This window comes from Camelina sativa, chromosome 1 (genome assembly GCF_030686135.1).
Source record: "Camelina sativa cultivar CO46 ecotype springtype chromosome 1, ASM3068613v1".
Classification (NCBI taxonomy): Eukaryota; Viridiplantae; Streptophyta; class Magnoliopsida; order Brassicales; family Brassicaceae; genus Camelina; species Camelina sativa.
In genome coordinates, this window is record NC_141880.1 from 11010538 (window position 1) to 11027225 (window position 16688).

The 16688-nt window shown below is 33.2% G+C and overlaps 2 protein-coding genes, 1 long non-coding RNA gene and 2 pseudogenes across 5 annotated transcripts; 4 read left to right on the forward strand and 1 right to left on the reverse strand.

Moving 5' to 3' along the window:
- Positions 1-303: 303 nt before the first annotated feature.
- On the forward strand, positions 304-1575 carry LOC104706944 (receptor-like kinase TMK4 pseudogene; annotated as a pseudogene). Its single transcript, XR_015596931.1, has 2 exons — positions 304-685; positions 828-1575. The product of XR_015596931.1 is annotated as a receptor-like kinase TMK4 pseudogene (transcript).
- Positions 1576-3451: 1876 nt separating this feature from the next.
- Positions 3452-7182, forward strand: LOC104788345 (casein kinase 1-like protein 10). The gene is made up of 14 exons (XM_010514102.3): positions 3452-3959; positions 4063-4103; positions 4244-4313; positions 4412-4560; positions 4656-4751; positions 4837-4907; positions 5204-5265; positions 5378-5441; positions 5539-5623; positions 5723-5849; positions 6012-6085; positions 6189-6252; positions 6473-6591; positions 6770-7182. Exons 1-14 carry the CDS (start codon positions 3884-3886, stop codon positions 7001-7003), a joined length of 1332 nt encoding a protein of 443 aa, XP_010512404.2. The 5' UTR covers positions 3452-3883; the 3' UTR covers positions 7004-7182.
- A 122-nt stretch (positions 7183-7304) lies between these two features.
- On the forward strand, positions 7305-8021 carry LOC147949761 (uncharacterized). The gene is made up of 3 exons (XR_015560866.1): positions 7305-7427; positions 7510-7621; positions 7709-8021. It is a non-coding gene; the product is annotated as an uncharacterized LOC147949761 (long non-coding RNA).
- On the reverse strand, positions 7603-8957 carry LOC104788356 (putative protein phosphatase 2C-like protein 44; annotated as a pseudogene). The gene is made up of 5 exons (XR_015560862.1): positions 8883-8957; positions 8478-8745; positions 8169-8394; positions 7943-8064; positions 7603-7866 (listed from the first exon to the last, which is right to left on the reverse strand). The product of XR_015560862.1 is annotated as a putative protein phosphatase 2C-like protein 44 (transcript).
- Positions 8958-11311: 2354 nt separating this feature from the next.
- LOC147949762 (uncharacterized) lies at positions 11312-14865 on the forward strand. The gene is made up of 6 exons (XM_087456631.1): positions 11312-11505; positions 11617-11710; positions 12094-13705; positions 13824-14123; positions 14209-14465; positions 14546-14865. The coding sequence occupies exons 1-6, from the start codon at positions 11451-11453 to the stop codon at positions 14766-14768; spliced, it is 2541 nt and encodes an 846-aa protein (XP_087312757.1). The 5' UTR covers positions 11312-11450; the 3' UTR covers positions 14769-14865.
- Positions 14866-16688: the final 1823 nt, after the last annotated feature.

Sequence of the window (16688 nt, forward strand, 5' to 3'; positions counted from 1 at the left end):
TTATCTTTCTTATCTCTATAGGTAGGAAAAGTAGTTATAGAACAATCATGTGGAAATAGACTTCAGAAGAAGATTGTTTCAAACGTAAAGTGGATTTTGCAAGGTTTTTGTATTTATTAAAAAAAAAATAATAATAAATGGAATGTTTGGTCATAAATATATGATCTGTTGTGTTTGTGTATACAGCAACAACAGACATAAGTTGACCCGTGCATACCCAAAAATATTCACATTATTTATCATTGCCCATACTCCATAGCCATTGGATCCTTTTCATGGCACTACGATCATTCGTTTTCTGTAGTGGAAAAAATCGACTATTCGTTATTCTATTGGGTTACTATGTGAACGAGGACGAGAGATTGCTAGTGTACGAGCACATGTCACAGGGAAATCTAGGACAACATTTGTTCGACCCAGCTAAACATGGTTACTCTTCTCTGACTTGGGAACAAAGAGTGAGAATCGCTCTGGACGTGGCACAAGGTTTTTGTGTATTTCCATCGTTTTGCTCCACACAGCTCCATCCACAGAGATATAAAGTCCTCTAACATCCTTCTAGGAGATGATATGAGGGCCAAGGTTTCTGATTTCGGGTTGGTTAAAGTCGTAGCAGCTGATGGGAATCACTCTGCTGTTCAAAAAACAGAAGGCACTTTTGCTTATATAGCACCAGAATACGCCAGTAAGTTCGCATTATATTCATATGTCTATACTTAACGTTACCGTACCATGCAAGGGATCTTGGCATCTTACATTGATGTGAAAAAAATGTTTTGATTATTATTATTTTTAGCCTAGATATTCATGTTAAAATTTGGTTGTAGTTGATGGGAACTTAACGACCAAAGTGGACGTGTACGCATTTGGAGTGGTGCTTATGGAAATGATCACAGGTAAGGAAGCATTAAAGGAAATATCAGGAAAGAAACATTTCAACTAGTCCCATGGTTCAGAAGCATCCTAGTCAAGGGAAAAATCCGAACTGCACTTGACCCAACCTTAGATTGCGACTACGACGAAGTAATAATAAGGATCATTCAGCAAGTTGCTAAGCTGGCAAGCTATTGCACGTCCCGAAAACCTAAAAGGAGACCTGACATGGGCCACGCGGTTAACGTGCTGATCCAACTAGTAGAGAAGTGGAAATCGCCGTGCGAAGAAGAAGAAGAAGAAGAAGAAGAAGAAGAGAGTTTGGGGAATGATATGGACATGAACTTAGCTCAGTGTTTAAAGAGATGGCAAGACGAAGGAGCATCGTCCTCGTCAATGTTTAGCGAACCCCTTCCAAATGAAAAGAAAAAAATCATTAGAGAACCTCTGCTAAGCCCACGTGCAAAGAAGGAGAAATATTCTGAGGAAGAAGAAGAAGAGAGAATGATGAGGCTACTTATGATCACACCTATAGATGATCCGGAGCAATTGAGGCGCATGATAAGGTACAAAATAAGGAACAGAAGTAAACTAATAAAGAATAAATTTTTGAAAGTTTTCCAAGATCAAGTTAAGGGCCGGGAGTCTAGGAATCTCTGTGATTCCATCGTGTGTGTTTCATGTACTTTGCTATCTATATAATAAAATTTGTGTGTTTTGAACACAACGAGATTGGCTAGCTATCGCCTTTAGTATTGATCACAACACAGAACCCGGCACAACTATTAGAGTAAAAACATAAGAAGTTGCACACAGATTGTCATGTCCGGATCAAGTTCATCACGAAGATATAAGGGAAAGAGATATTATCGTTATGGATAATGTAGCAGATTCCACCATATGGTCCAATTCAACCGTGGGAAGTTGTTGTTCTTGTTGAGACTATTTTTGACTTCATGTTTGTCCACATAGTCAGAGCAAGAACGCATAGGGAACATATGTTTTGTTACACTGATTGTAGTATTAGGCAAAATAAAAGTTATAATGGAACTCAACCAATTTCTATCTTTCTATCTCTATAGGTAGGAAAAGTAGTTATAGAGAATAATCATGTGGAAATAGACTAAGAACAAGATTGTAAGAACGTAAAGTGGATTTTTGCATGGTTTCTGTATTTATTTAACAAACAATAATAAATGGAAAATAAATGGAATGTTTGGTCATAAATATATGATCTGTTGTGTTTGTGTACACAGCAACAACAGACATAAGCTGACCCATGCATACCAAAAAATATTCACATTATTTATCATTGCCCATACTCCATAGCCATTGGATCCTTTTCATGGCACTACGATCATTCGTTTTCTGTAATGGAAAAAATCGACTATTCGTTATTCTATTATAGAATATGTTCATTGTATATATATGATTGGATTTGATTGTTGACACAACGCAATGACGACGAATCAAACGTTTTATAATTTAACATTTTACATTTCCAAATATACAATTTGCAAGAAAAGCAAAAGATAAGTTGTGCTAATTAATCCAACTTTGTGATCTTGTAAACATTATTGGGGTTTTGAGAGAAGTCGGTAAACACCAAAGCTTACTTTGCTTTTTAGTTTTCTTGTCTTTTCCTTAATTTAGGTTTTGCTTTGTGGCTCTACATCGATCGTCATACATACATATATTTGGCAATTTTGTAAAGACAACAAAAACATTAAAGAAACTTTGGCAGCCATCCTCGACTATTAAATTCAACTTTCTTTTTACAAAATTAACAAGTCATAAAATAAAACTTTTTAAAGGAGTAGATATCCATTTTTGTCGACATGAGAAAAAGAAAAGAGAAAGTATTTATTGGTTTATGCTGGTTTGCACCCATGATTTGGCTGTCTACCAAACCGGTTTAGTAAATCAGTAAAATCAGTAAACCCGTTTACTCTTCTTGCTCCTATGCATATTTTTGACATCTAAAGTGATACTCTTACCATTTTACTCCCTCTGTTTGACACATACAAGTGTCATTCTACATTTTGTTTTGTTTCACAAAATATGTCACTTTATATTTCTAATGTGATTTTTTACATTAAGTTTCTTGTTCTATTTTTAAACCAAAACATTTTTTATTAAACTTAAATGATTAATTATTCATTAAATAAATCATATATGTATAATTCTAGTTTTTTTATATAATTTATGTGCAGTGTGTCAAAATGACATTTTTATAAAACAGAAATAATATGATATTTTAAGTAAAAATACGTAGATTAAAAATTAACTACTTTAAAAAAAGTTCAAACAATCTGAAACAAATCTACATAATATAAAGAATTAAATTAATCTAAAATTTGCATAAATTTTTTTAAAAATATACTATATTATTAAATATAAAAATTTATCTAAAATATAAAAGAGAGAGAGAGTATATTTTTAGGTAGTAATAATTTTAAGCAAGAAGATAAACATGTTACACTTGTTTTTTTAGTGAATCATATAGAGTAGGAGGAAAAGTACAACACTAAAATATTATTATTTGTTTGTTATCTGTCTCGTTTATTTTCACTTTCCCGTGACAAAAATAAAATAAAAAATATTATTAAAATTTGTTAAAAAAAAAAAAAAAAAGAAAAAAAAAAAGTAAAGTAAAGAAGAAGAGAGAAGAAGATTGAGATAATAACATGTGTCTCTGTTTCTCTCTTCCGTCTCCTCTACTCACTTGAGTCGGTCATCAAATCCCATTTCTTTCTTTCCTTCCTTCCTCTCCCCCAACTCTTTATTTTTCTTTTCTTTTCTTCAAGATTACCCAGAAAACAATTAAAAAAAAGCTCAAAACTTTTAAAAAAATTCTTGAGCTTTGATATCTTTTAAAAACTCAAACTTTTAGAGATTCAGATTAATACTTCGTTTATATAAATTCTGGGTTTACTTCGTTTTGTATTGATGAGAGAATTTGTTATGATTCACTAGTAGTAGTATAGAGTATTATCGGAAAACCGAAACGATGGATCATATCATCGGTGGTAAGTTCAAGTTAGGTAGGAAGATTGGTAGTGGATCATTCGGTGAACTTTATATTGGTATGTATCATTCATTCATCAATTTGATTGCTTTTTTTTTGGTTCTTTCTGGTCAATCTGATACTAATTTTGAGTTTTTTTTTGGTATTTGTGTGATTTCAAGGGATCAATGTTCAAACTGGAGAAGAAGTTGCTCTTAAGCTGGTATGTTACACTTTCAATTTTTTAGTTTCCAGCAGTACTGAATCATGTTTTTATTAAGCTTTACTTAGATGTTGTTTGATCTGTTCTCATAAACATGGAAAGCTAATATTAGAACCATTTACATTTTTCTTTGTTGATAGGAACCTGTGAAGACGAAGCATCCTCAACTACACTATGAATCAAAAGTATACATGCTTCTTCAAGGAGGGAGTGAGTTTTCATTTTCCCTGGCTCATTTCACTTGATGTTATTTTTTTAGTTTCTCCATTAGTCTGAAATCTTTGGGTTTTTTTTTTCTATTGAACCAGCGGGTGTTCCGCATATCAAATGGTTTGGCGTTGAGGGTAATTACAATTGTATGGCTATTGACCTTCTTGGTCCCAGTTTGGAGGATTTGTTCAATTATTGCAGTCGGAGTTTTTCTTTGAAAACTGTTCTAATGCTTGCTGATCAGTTAGTAAGTATGCCATTTTTTTTATTTCATGATATAGAGATAATGTTTTCGTTGAGGGATCATTGCTAATCTTTAGCTCTTTTGAATATTGCTGCTAGATAAACAGAGTTGAGTACATGCACTGTCGAGGATTTCTTCACCGTGATATTAAACCGGATAACTTTTTGATGGGTCTCGGTCGCAAAGCAAACCAGGTAATAAGGCTTTCCAGTTTCCGCTTTTAGTATGTCATACAATTTGTTCTTAGTGCGTGATGAATTTAGAATACAATCTCCGCAGGTGTACATTATTGATTTTGGGCTAGCTAAAAAGTTTAGAGATCTTCAGACACACAAGCATATTCCATACAGGTGAGATTCACAAATGTTTCCCTCTCTCTCTTTTAGGATACATATGCTTGTTGATTATAGTGTTTGTCTTCACTATAGATTTAATTTAGGAGAAATATTGATCTTCTTATTTTCATCTAACTAAGAAGCTATCTAGTTATGTAGTTGATCTTTCTTTCAACAAGAGTCTATATCTGGATTGGTGTTTCATTTAACATTTCATTATATTTTTTGAGAAGATAACTATAGTAAGTTTAACGTTAGACCTGAGGGACAATTTTGCATCCTTCACAAAAGTTGGTTGAACTTTTTTACAGGGAAAATAAGAATCTAACAGGAACTGCTCGGTATGCAAGTGTCAACACACACCTTGGGATTGGTGAGAAATATTTCCATGTCACACCTTTAAATGGCTTATATTCTCTATATATGTGCTTTAATCGTTTAACTACTCTTCTCCTTGTTTTGAAACATTTCTTATCTTCTGGCAGAGCAAAGTAGACGAGATGATCTGGAGTCACTTGGTTATGTGCTAATGTATTTTCTACGAGGAAGGTAGGAAACAATTTTGGTTATGTATACTTTCGATGGTGAAAGTTTAAAGAAATGCAAAATCCTTAAACTTGGGACGACATGCATCTTCTTGTCTCAGTCTACCATGGCAAGGTCTAAAAGCTCTTACTAAGAAACAGAAATATGAGAAGATTAGTGAAAAGAAGATGCTTACTCCCGTAGAGGTATGTCATTGTCTGTCTATAATAGTAGTTTTGTATTGTGAAAAGACTCTGTTTAGCTTTTCTGGAAGTTTTCGATAAAGATAATTTTGCTGTTTACAGGTCCTTTGTAAGTCATTTCCATCCGAGTTCACATCATATTTCCATTACTGCCGATCATTGAGGTTTGAAGATAAACCAGATTATTCATATCTGAAAAGACTTTTCAGGGACCTTTTTATTCGGGAAGGTTAGAAACCTTTACTGTGTTTTTTCTCCTTTGCCTCTCCATTATAATGTTACTCATGGTTTTTGAAGTTCTATTCTATGGTCTATAAGTGTAAGAAAGACTCTTTCGGTATATGGACCATTTACACCAGTCGTGAGTTACAACATTTGCTAATGCATGCAGGTTATCAGTTCGACTATGTGTTTGATTGGACAATCTTGAAATATCCTCAGAGTGGCTCTATTTCAAAACCAAGGGTTAGTGCTTTCTGCGTCAACCTGTGCTGAACAAACTTTAAGAAACCGTAAACAGACTTTAAAAATCTCATATTTGTATTATATTGTGTCTCATTTGCATTAGCCAAATCCAAAACCAGCTCTAGACCCTCCAGGACCATCTGCAGAACGAAATGACAAGCATACAGGTATAACTTGATTTTCAAACATGTTGACTGCTTGTGGAATCTGAGACTTGAGTGTTGAAAACTTTGGAACTTTCTCTGTGAGCCATGATATAGAGATCTTGTTCCGAAGCTTGAAATAGAGATCTTGCAGCCAGATACTTGACATAGATTACGCTGAGATAGTTGAAGATTTGATTTTGAAGTTTATTTCCTGTTTTTTTTTTTTTTTTTTTTTGTTTAGGAGGGCAGGATCTGCGTGATAGATTCTCAGGTGCAGTTGAAGCATTCGCCAGACGAAATGTATCGAGTCAAGGGATTCGCCCTAAGCACAATTTTTCTGATGATGCTTCCAAAGAAGTGGTTAGTTTTCTTTTATGATATCTTTCTTTGCATCTTCTATAGCTGTACCTCGTCTGCGAATTGTGTTTCTGACTTAAAAAGTTTTATTCTGCCGAGTGTATGGCATCATTCATGAGATTTGTTTACTTCATCATCCAAAAGTGATTGATCTCATATTGATGTTTGTTACAATATGCAGCAAGTGTCTGAAAAAACTCGAAATGAGATTGCCACAAAGATGGCAGTGATGTCGAGCAGCCAACCTGGCTCATCAGGTGAGCTGAGTGAGAACCGCACAAATAAACTTTATTCAAGCGGTGTTGAAAAGATTCAACCGGGCCAAGAATCTAAGCCATCCACAAGGCTTGGGCGTGATGACGGCCTGATGAGAAGCTTCGATCTGCTTACCATTGGTTCTGGAAAGCGGAAATGAGTCTCACCATAAAAAAGATTGTGGGGTTTGGAAAAATCTGCAAGTGTGAAAGCAATAAAAACACGACAGTCCATTTTCCCTTGGGAAGAAGAGGAGAGAAAGTAATCCGTCTCCCACTTTATGTGTATATGTAACTTGTAACATAAGTAATTTATTTAATATTAATTGAATTTGGTCAATTACTCAAATCTATTAATAGAAGTTAAAAGTGTCTGAAGCTAAAAAATGGGATTGCCTATGAGAATGTTTGGTGTGAAGCTCACATTTAAGTTGATTTGTGGGAGACAGAAGAGACCATTCAGTTTTGGAAGTTGATGATGGGAACACTTTGGTTTGGAGAAATCAAGAAACAAGCCTCTTCGTTTCTTAAAGACGAGTACAATGTTGCTAGACTTGTCCTCACCGATGTTACCGAAGTTGAGCTGTGAGACTTTACTAAGAACATAATTAGCTAACCAATTATGATGACTATATTGAACTCTCTAATTCTTAGGTTAGTAGAACAGGTTACAAGTGATGATCCTACTTCACCAGACGCTAAAACGATGACGAAAATAGCTGAGGCATCGTTCCATACAGTGGACTATTGGAGAATCTCGTTGATGTTCTTCATAGAAAGTATGATTTCATTGAATTAATTTTGTTTTCTGTTGGAGATTATTATGACGATTAAGGGATGATTAAGATAATGACTTTGAATTTCAGAAAATGCTCTCCAAACAGGTTTAGTCGAACCGGATTACAACACAAGAAATACTGCTTTTGCTAATCCTGTTTAAAGCTTCTTCAGCTAAACATTTTGCAGCTTCTTTAGGATCTTCTATGTGTCTGATTAGGTTAATCGCTTCTTGATTCTTCATCACCTGTAACCAAAATCGATTTCGCTAAGTGATTTGATCGTTCTGTATTTTGATATTAATTGATTGATCTTGATCTTACCTCCCAAATCCCATAGCTACCAATAATGATAAACTCTGTATCTGAATTAATATTTTCTGTAACAACTACAAGTTCTGAATTTCTTGGATCTGATTCATCTTCTGTTTCTCCTTGTTTACATACTAAAATTGCAACATGTAAAGAAAAGATTTAAGATCTCATTTTGTTTTCTTCTCACACAAGTAATCTATACAATGAAAGCAAAACCGGTTTGAAGAAACAAAACCTGGAAAGAGAAGTTGTGACCAATTTTTTGTTAAGTATCTCCGATTCTTATCTCTGATTTGATAAGCCTCGCCGTCTCTACAAACCACCACTCTATGGCCGCCTATACTCGCCAGAGCTACCTTCTCTCCATTCACCACGGCCACCAAAGCAGCTGAGCCACCGGTTCTCTCTTCCTCAGCGTATGCTCTTCTCATAGTCTCTTTACACTTTCTCATAATTCCGAGCTGAAAAAAATGTCCGAAATACATTTTGCCTCACTTGTAAAGGTAAAACATAGACTATATTCTGTAGTCATAATTTTAATTACCTCACTAGGAAGCTTATCAAATAAATGGTTTTGCATATATTTGACCATCTCTTTCCCTGTTTCAGAATTTGAAACTCCAATTAACCAAACCTCAAGCTCTTCATTTTGCTGCTCTCTCTGTACGAAAACCAAATCTTCATTCGATGAATTGTCGGTATAGCTTGACCGGTCAACGGTATTATCCGTGAGAAACCGGAGTTAACCATGATGGTTTCTTCTTCTTCCTTCTCCTTCCATCTCCAACTACAAGTCTATTAAACCGGAACGCCTGTTGGATACACCATTCTTAAAGATTACAAACTTTATATATATATATATATATATATATATATATATATATATATATATATATATATATATTGTGAGGTTTTGAAGAATACAAGAGGAAGAAAGAAAAATTATGACCTTGAACATGAAAGGGAGATCTAAGAAGGCCATCCTCGTTCATAGCTTCTTCTTATTTGCTTACACTATCTTATAAACTTTCAAATAGCTTTTGATGAAAACAAGAAAACTTTTTCGATAATTCTCACAATTTACTGTAAGAAGACTTTTTCAATTGCAAGATACACTTTCTTTAGTCATTTTTGTATACTATTAAATTACATTTCAGGTGCATATTTATTACGTAACGGTAGAAAACTATTAAAAAAAATTATAATAAGCATTTAGAATGTTGTCGAGGAAACGCTTATTGTGAATAATTTAACAAAGCGTCGTCATATAGTAACGTACGTACGCTTTTTTCTCTCATTCCATTTATACTACTTGTGTCTTCATGTAACCTTTGATTACGTTTACGTTTCATTAGAATATATAACATATATACGTTTACGTAACTTTCAACCTTAAAAGACAAGCATTCGAGATATTATATAACTTATAAAGTCATTAATAAAATCATTAGAAAATAACACGGCTATTTCCACTTTGAAACATTTAAAGCTTTGGCATGTGCATTAGTATGTATCTTCAATAAACGATCAATGAAACTAAAGCTTTAGACCCTAGACCGTTTTTGTATGTGCATTAGTCTATTATCGTGTCAATCATATCTCTATATTTGGTTATTGCATAATGAAACAAATTTGCATACCAAAAAAAAAAGAGAAGAATGAAACAATTTTTTTTTGTTTTTAATTTCATGAACTTATGTGACATACAAGCATATTATTTGTTACTTTTTATGTTTTTATTAATATTCGGAGATTTGAATTATTTTTCGATTTGATAATCATCCCTTTTCTTGTTTCAAAAGAAAATGTTATGTATCATAGAACACATAGAAGTTGTATGAGTTGAACCATAAGTGCTTCTATGCATAGGCATGACATTTACATGAAAACTTTCTATAAAGTACAAACCAAAATGCAGTTGTTTGTATTCTTATTTGTTGAAGGAAGACACATAAAACAAAATACAGAATAAGAACATGAAGAACTCCTCCAGTCAAGGGCGGATCCACGTTGAAGGGTGTGGAGTCAATTGACTCCTCATTAATTAAAAAAAATTTAGTAATACATATATTAGTTTCAATCATCTTATTCAATCCAGGTAATAAAAGAAAAATATATATATATTTGGTAGACTTTATTTGTAGTGGTCCACTAATATTTTCTTTACCAAAACAATTAAATAATTCTAACTAAATAATACAAAACTTAACATAATAATCCTAAGATTACGTCAAAATTTTATATCTTGTTTTGCCTTGCTTCAACTTCTCTTCCTCTGTTCCTCTATCAACTTTTGTTTTTTTGATCTTGTTCTAAGAATATATTTCATATAATTATATATTTATACATATCTATATTGAAAATTAGATAAAATTCATGAAAATACTAATTTTCCCAATCAAAATTACTAAATTAGTATTTAATATTTGCCATGAGCTGTTCATTATTGTTTATGTAGATTTCAAATTTTTGGTACTAATGCAAGCAAGCAAATGTAGATTCTAGTACTTTTACAAAGGCCATTGCTTTTGATAGTTTATTAGCTTGACTAGTTGTGATTGACACTTTTAAATTATTAGAAATTTATTCTTTGCAAAAAAAAAAAAAAATTCAGGAAAATGCATGAAACAATGAGAAAGTTTTTGAAAAGAAAAGATTTGGTCGAGGATACAAAATTTGATAGATTATAAGATATAGCTTTAATCGATTTGTAATTATATCATTAGAACTAGTCTAAACAATCTTTTTTGTTTTCTTTATATAGATTCTAATTTCAGGATATGAAAACTCGTACAATGGTTTTGTAAGATGTTTTATATTTATGTTTTAAAAAAAAATTAGTTATGTTTTCGACCCCGCTAAAAATAATTTTTAGATACGCCGCTGCCTCCGGTCCTCCTCCTCCTCCAGTCCTCCTTTTTCTCTTTCTATTTCACTAGTAACAAAAAACAAAACAAAAAATGTGATACATTTCAGTAGGAGGAAGATGTGTGTTGATTTGAGAAAAAAAAAAAAAAAAAAACTGAAAGGTGCATGTTACAAATGGTAGAGCTGCAATGAATAGTTATGAGTCAAAATGTAAGGAATAAAACTATATGGGTCAATTTAAGTTTTTAAGGCCAAAACTAAAATTCTGACAAAAAAAAAAAAAGAAAAGCCAAAATTAACTAAATTCGACATATCTATGGGTGTTAATTTGGCCCTCGTACCGATCCGAACCAATAATTAGCTTAAACCAAACCAATCCAAATATAATATTAGTAAGAGTAACATCAATCCGGTTAACCCCAATAATATCCAACGGTTATATCAACAATTTCTCATTTTCTATTGGGCTTTAGATTTAAAATCAAAATCGAATTAAACCAATGAACCATCGGTTAAGTACTAAACCAAAACATTCTCTCGAAAACCTGAAAAAAAGAAAAGTGTCCGGTTCCAGAGCTTCTTCTTCTACCTTCCGTCTCCTCTCTTAAACCTCAAAGGAAGGGTTTTTTGAGGAAAGCTTCTCGAGAAAATGGCCATTGGTCGTTTACTTTCACCCAAATTAACTCCACATTTGAACAACAGAGGTGATGAAACGTAAACCCTTTTTTTGAATCGTCTTGATTTTTTTCATATAAAGCAAATGATTCGATATTGACGATTCTGGAAAAAAAAAAAAAATTGATTTTTGTTTACAGGTTTGATACCTTTGACGAGAAGGTGGTTATGTTCTTCTCTCGAGGATGGTCGGAAATATGATAGATTGTCAGAATCTAAAGCTTCCACGAACAAGTGAGTATATATATACTTAGATGGGTTCTCAATATTGATTTAGAAAAGGAAATAATTTAGAATCTTTTTTGTCATCAGAAGAAACTGAGTTATGGGTTTAGATTAAAGTTTACTAGTAGTAACGAGTATACTTAGAAACAAAATCTGGGAATGGGGTTTTGGTTGGAGTTTTTGGTGGTTTGATTTCATCATGTTTTTGTGTCTTCGAACTGTGAGTGGATTTACCATTGTAGACTCTATTGTGTTGGAGCTAGCAACTTAATGTGTCATACATTAACTTACTGATTCAGTTTTCATGGGTGATGCATTGGTCTTCTTCCATTTACTTTTATAATGTATGATAGCTGCTCTGTCTTTCTTTTCTTTTGTTTTGTGATGTGTAGAGATATTGGCCAAACGGGAATGCGTTGGTACTCTTTCGGAGGTTTACTGACTAATCTTAAGCAAAAGATTTTGGGAAGCGTATATTCGATGGACAAAACTTCAGGTGAAGACTCGCTAAAATCATCCGTGGTTTCCTCATCTGATGTGACTGCAACTAAAGTGGTCACCTTGCAGAACGTTGCAGAAAACAGAAACTGTATCACTTCGAGTGTAAAAGAAGAATCTTCAGTCTTTGAAGTGGGATCTCAAGATGCATCTCAAAGTGTTGTTGTAGGAAACAGGACCTGTATCGCTTCAAGAACAAATGAAGAGTCTTCAGTCTCTCAAATGGGATCTCAAGATGTATCTCAAAGTGTTGCTGCAGAAAACAAAACTTGTATCGCGTCAAGAGTAAATGAAGAGTCTTCAGTCTCTGAAACGGGATCTCAACATGCAGCTCAAAGTGTTGCTGCAGAAAACAAAACCTGTATCGCTTCAAGAATAAATGAAGAGTCTTCTTCGGTCTCTGAAGTGGGATCTCGAGATATATCTCAAAGTGTGGCAGTAATGGAGACTTCTGGGAAGAGAGAAAGCTTATCTGTAAATGAAGAGAGTTTAGATAGTATTGATAGAGTAGATGGCTTGAATTTTGCGCAGGAGAAGGTGTTGAGCGGAATACAACCTGAAAGAGTGGATCCTTCCGAGGAACCAAGTTCCAAAGATGTCGCTTCAGGTTTCTTGACTAAAGAAGTATCAGAAAGTCTGACATCATCTGGGGAAAATATGGGGAACCTGCAGCCTGAGAAAGGGCAATCCGATCAAGCGAAACCACCTAGTAATAGTCTCTCGAACTTGTTTGTAAACTCGGATCCATATAAAGAGGTGAAGCTTCCTCTGAGATTTGAGGCTTTGAGTAACAGTAACTCCAGTCAGTCTACAAGAGAACGGTGTAGTGATGCAGGCGATCAACACGGTCTATTTGGTGAAATGCTGTCTGATCCGGTCCAGAAAATTAAAATTATCTCCAAGGAATATGATAAGGACATATTGTCGGATGCTCCTCAAGCTCTAGGCTCTTTGGTATCAATTCTATCAAGGGGTGGGATTCATGGTCAGAGTGGAGAACTGGCTGCTACTAGAGAAAGAAAAAGTATATTTTCGTTTGAAAGCCCTAGAAAAACCACAGCACCTCTGGCAGTGAGTAGCATGGATAAGTTGATGGAGTCTCTTAACCTTCCGGCTGACAATGGCACGGGCGCAGATGCCAACTCGTTGCATTCCAATGGTAGAGAAGAAATAAGCGTATACAAAGGCAATCCTGCAACGCAAAATGGTTGTGCACTACAGGAAGAAGAATCCAAAGGGGAAACTTTAGTAGTGGAAAACCAATCATTGTGCAGTCAGGCTACCTTTGCTGCTACCACCGTGAATCCTAAGGTAACAGAAAAGAGTTTGTCTGCATTATCTGCTGGAAAACACTCTCCTAACAGAGTGCTGCTAAGGTTTTTGAAAAAATCATGTAACAAGAACGACATTGTTGAAGTGTTTTCTAAGTTTGGAGCCATTTTGGATGTACAAGAAATTCCCTCTTTTGGAGGGTGCATTTATAAAGATGCTCTCTTAACTTTTGAGGTTAGTTTTTTTTTCCCGCATTCTCTATCTGGAGAAACGTGGCACACTGTCTTCTTGTGTAAACTTTTTCTTAAAGAGTGTTTTTCTGCTGACCTGCTCTTTGCTTCCATATTTGTAGACTAACTCTGCAGTCAAGGAGGCTCTCAAGAAAGGTAGTGTGGCGGTGAAAAGTAACAGTGCAGTTGTTGAGGCAACTTGTCAGGAAGACATGGTAGAAACGATATGTATTCCGGATCTCATTGGCGATCCACATGTGCCTATTGCATTGGTGAAGGAACCAGCCCGAACAGTTAAGATTCATCCGCTGACGCATGATTTTAGTTCAAATCAGATCAAAGAAGCGCTAAGGTTCTGTAGGAGTAACATATCAAAGTTTATCTTGGGTTCATCGAGAACAGATGCTTTCGTGGAGTTTGAGGTGTGGTTTTATTGTAGCTTCTCTTGTTTACATTCAGAATCAAATGCCAGATCCACCGTAGATAAATCTTCTACTTGTGTTGCAGACGGAAGACGGCAAAGAGAGAGCACTTGCAGAGCATTCAATTAGCATCTGCAACACACAATTGTTTATCTCTAGGATTGATATACCGAGGACAACCGTGGCAAGGATTTCAAACTTGTCGGAATCAGCAGGGAGAAATGTACGAGCATTGTGTTCTCCTTATGGACAGATCAAACTGGTATATATGAAAGGATACGACATTGCAGATGTGCATTTTGATGTCTCTGAGTGGCCAAACATGCTCACCATTCTCAACAGGTAGAACCAGAAACCAAACATCCTTTTTCTTAACATAACAAACAAAAGTCTTGACCCCTTTTTTGTGTTCTATAAAACAGCTTGAATGGTACGGAGATAGATGGTAACAAGTTGGTGGTTCGAGCTGCAAAAGCAGTAATACCTCCTGAAATTTTGAGGGTTTTGTGGAAAGATCCTAAAGAAAAGAGATTTGTGAAAAGTGTAATTAGGAATCTGGTGAGAGAGATTGAGCAGCCTATAGATGCAACTAGTTGCCACACTTATGGCAGATTTACTACTATAGCTTCATGTAATCTTAAGTAACCCTTCAAGATTAGAGGCTAGAGAGCCTAGCTAGAGCCATTATTTTGGTAAAACGAATTAAAGGAGGGAATCAAATATGCCGATCTCAAATTCAAAATTAGATTGGTATTGAAGTTTTTTTACGTACTATTTGGTATGCTCAATATGTTGGAAATTAATTAGTTGGAATCTTTTGTTTTAAATGAGTTCATAGATATTATCCAAATGGATACAAAAAAAAAAATCACCACCTAGAAGGTTTTTTTTTTTTATTATTTATTTGGTTATACCGATCATTTGGACCAAAACTATAAATTTTTCTCAATTGGCTTCAAAATACAACTATTTTGTTAATTTAAGTGAAAAATGGATGAGATGATTAAGTACAGAATAGGACACAGCTACTACATATAATATGTAGTTTGTTACATGATTTGTCATTACTCATTAGATATTATTTTATCTAGTTGTGTATATATTAAAATGGGTAAGAAACATGTCTACATATGTGAGTTGTTTAACATGATTATTATAGTCAAAGATAAACATTTGGTATATGTACATTTGATGTAGGATTCTGTACAAAATAATAAATATACATCTTATATATTAAAATAGAGAGCCATTTACAAACCTGCTCTCAAAGCCTCTCATGTGACATATGTAGATCTGCCATGTGTCTTCATTTTTAATTTCTAGTTTCTTTTTTATAATAATAATAATAATAATAATAATAATAATAATAATAATAATAATAATAATAATAATAATAATAATAATAATAATAATAATAATAATAATAATAATAATAATAATAATAATAATAATAATAATAATAATAATAATAATAATAAACAACTTAAGTCAAAATAAATACATCTATATATATAATGTTAATTTTGCTCACTCCTCCTTCCTCCACATCAACATCCACCTAATCAATTTTTTTTTTGCATAAAAGTACTATTTTTAATATTCACTCATTGCATATTTATGAATTATAAACGAATTAACTAAAATTAATTAAATTTTAAAATAGTATAAACAATAATATAATTTTTAGTAAATAATAAAAATAATAACTATCCAAAAATGAATTAAGTAAATTAAATGAAAATTTTAAAATAGTAAAAATAATACTAGAAATTTGTTTTAGTAATAATGTTATTTTAAAATTATAACCAAAAAATGATTATATTTCAAAATTTATAATGGGTTAATGAGTTTTAGAATGTAAGTAAGATTTTAATGCATGGTGGAGTAAAAAAACAAGTTATGTAATTGTATTTATATAAATCTAAACATGAAAATAAAATTGAAGTGAAACATTAGTTTCTAAGAAACATATACCATAAAGATTTATTATTAAATTTTACTTATAAGAAAGAAAAGATTAATTACTTAACTTAACTTAACTTAAACGTTTTGATCTAAAACAAATACATTGTAAGGGGCACACTTTTTTTGGAAAAACTATGAAAAAGAATTTTGAAAAAAATAATCTATCTAAAAAAAAAATCAATGGTCAGGAAATATAGAAAAATTGATATGCAAACTGTTACAAAAAGTGGCATGTGATTTGTGTAGCTATCTCATAAGGTATATTATCAACTGGAGCTACAATTTAATAACATGATAGAAAACATACAGTATTTAACAAATATAACACACACACACACACACATATATATATATATATATATTATCAAATGATTTTAACACAAAACATTGGCAAAAACAACATATTTTAAGTAAACTATGTTTTTTTTTAGAAGACGAAGTTGTGGTTGCATCACAAAATTGACATCTGCAAATAACATATGAGATTTTTAAAAAAAATGTAGCTTGGATTAGTGAATAGATATTCATTGTGGGGTTTAAAATGTTTCATCATTTAAGCATTCTTGACTTAGTCTGAAATTCTATTATGGCAGATAATGC

Bases quoted from the DNA above. Each gene is read 5' to 3' on its own strand.
- LOC147949762 (XM_087456631.1), top strand. From the start codon at position 11,451: ATGGCCATTGGTCGTTTACTTTCACCCAAATTAACTCCACATTTGAAC. The intron at 11,711-12,093 runs GTGAGTATATAT...TGTGATGTGTAG, and splicing joins TCTAAAGCTTCCACGAACAA to AGATATTGGCCAAACGGGAA. The intron at 14,124-14,208 runs GTGTGGTTTTAT...CTTGTGTTGCAG, and splicing joins ATGCTTTCGTGGAGTTTGAG to ACGGAAGACGGCAAAGAGAG.
- LOC104788345 (XM_010514102.3), top strand. From the start codon at position 3,884: ATGGATCATATCATCGGTGGTAAGTTCAAGTTAGGTAGGAAGATTGGT. The intron at 5,266-5,377 runs GTGAGAAATATT...ATCTTCTGGCAG, and splicing joins CAACACACACCTTGGGATTG to AGCAAAGTAGACGAGATGAT. The intron at 5,850-6,011 runs GTTAGAAACCTT...TAATGCATGCAG, and splicing joins GGACCTTTTTATTCGGGAAG to GTTATCAGTTCGACTATGTG.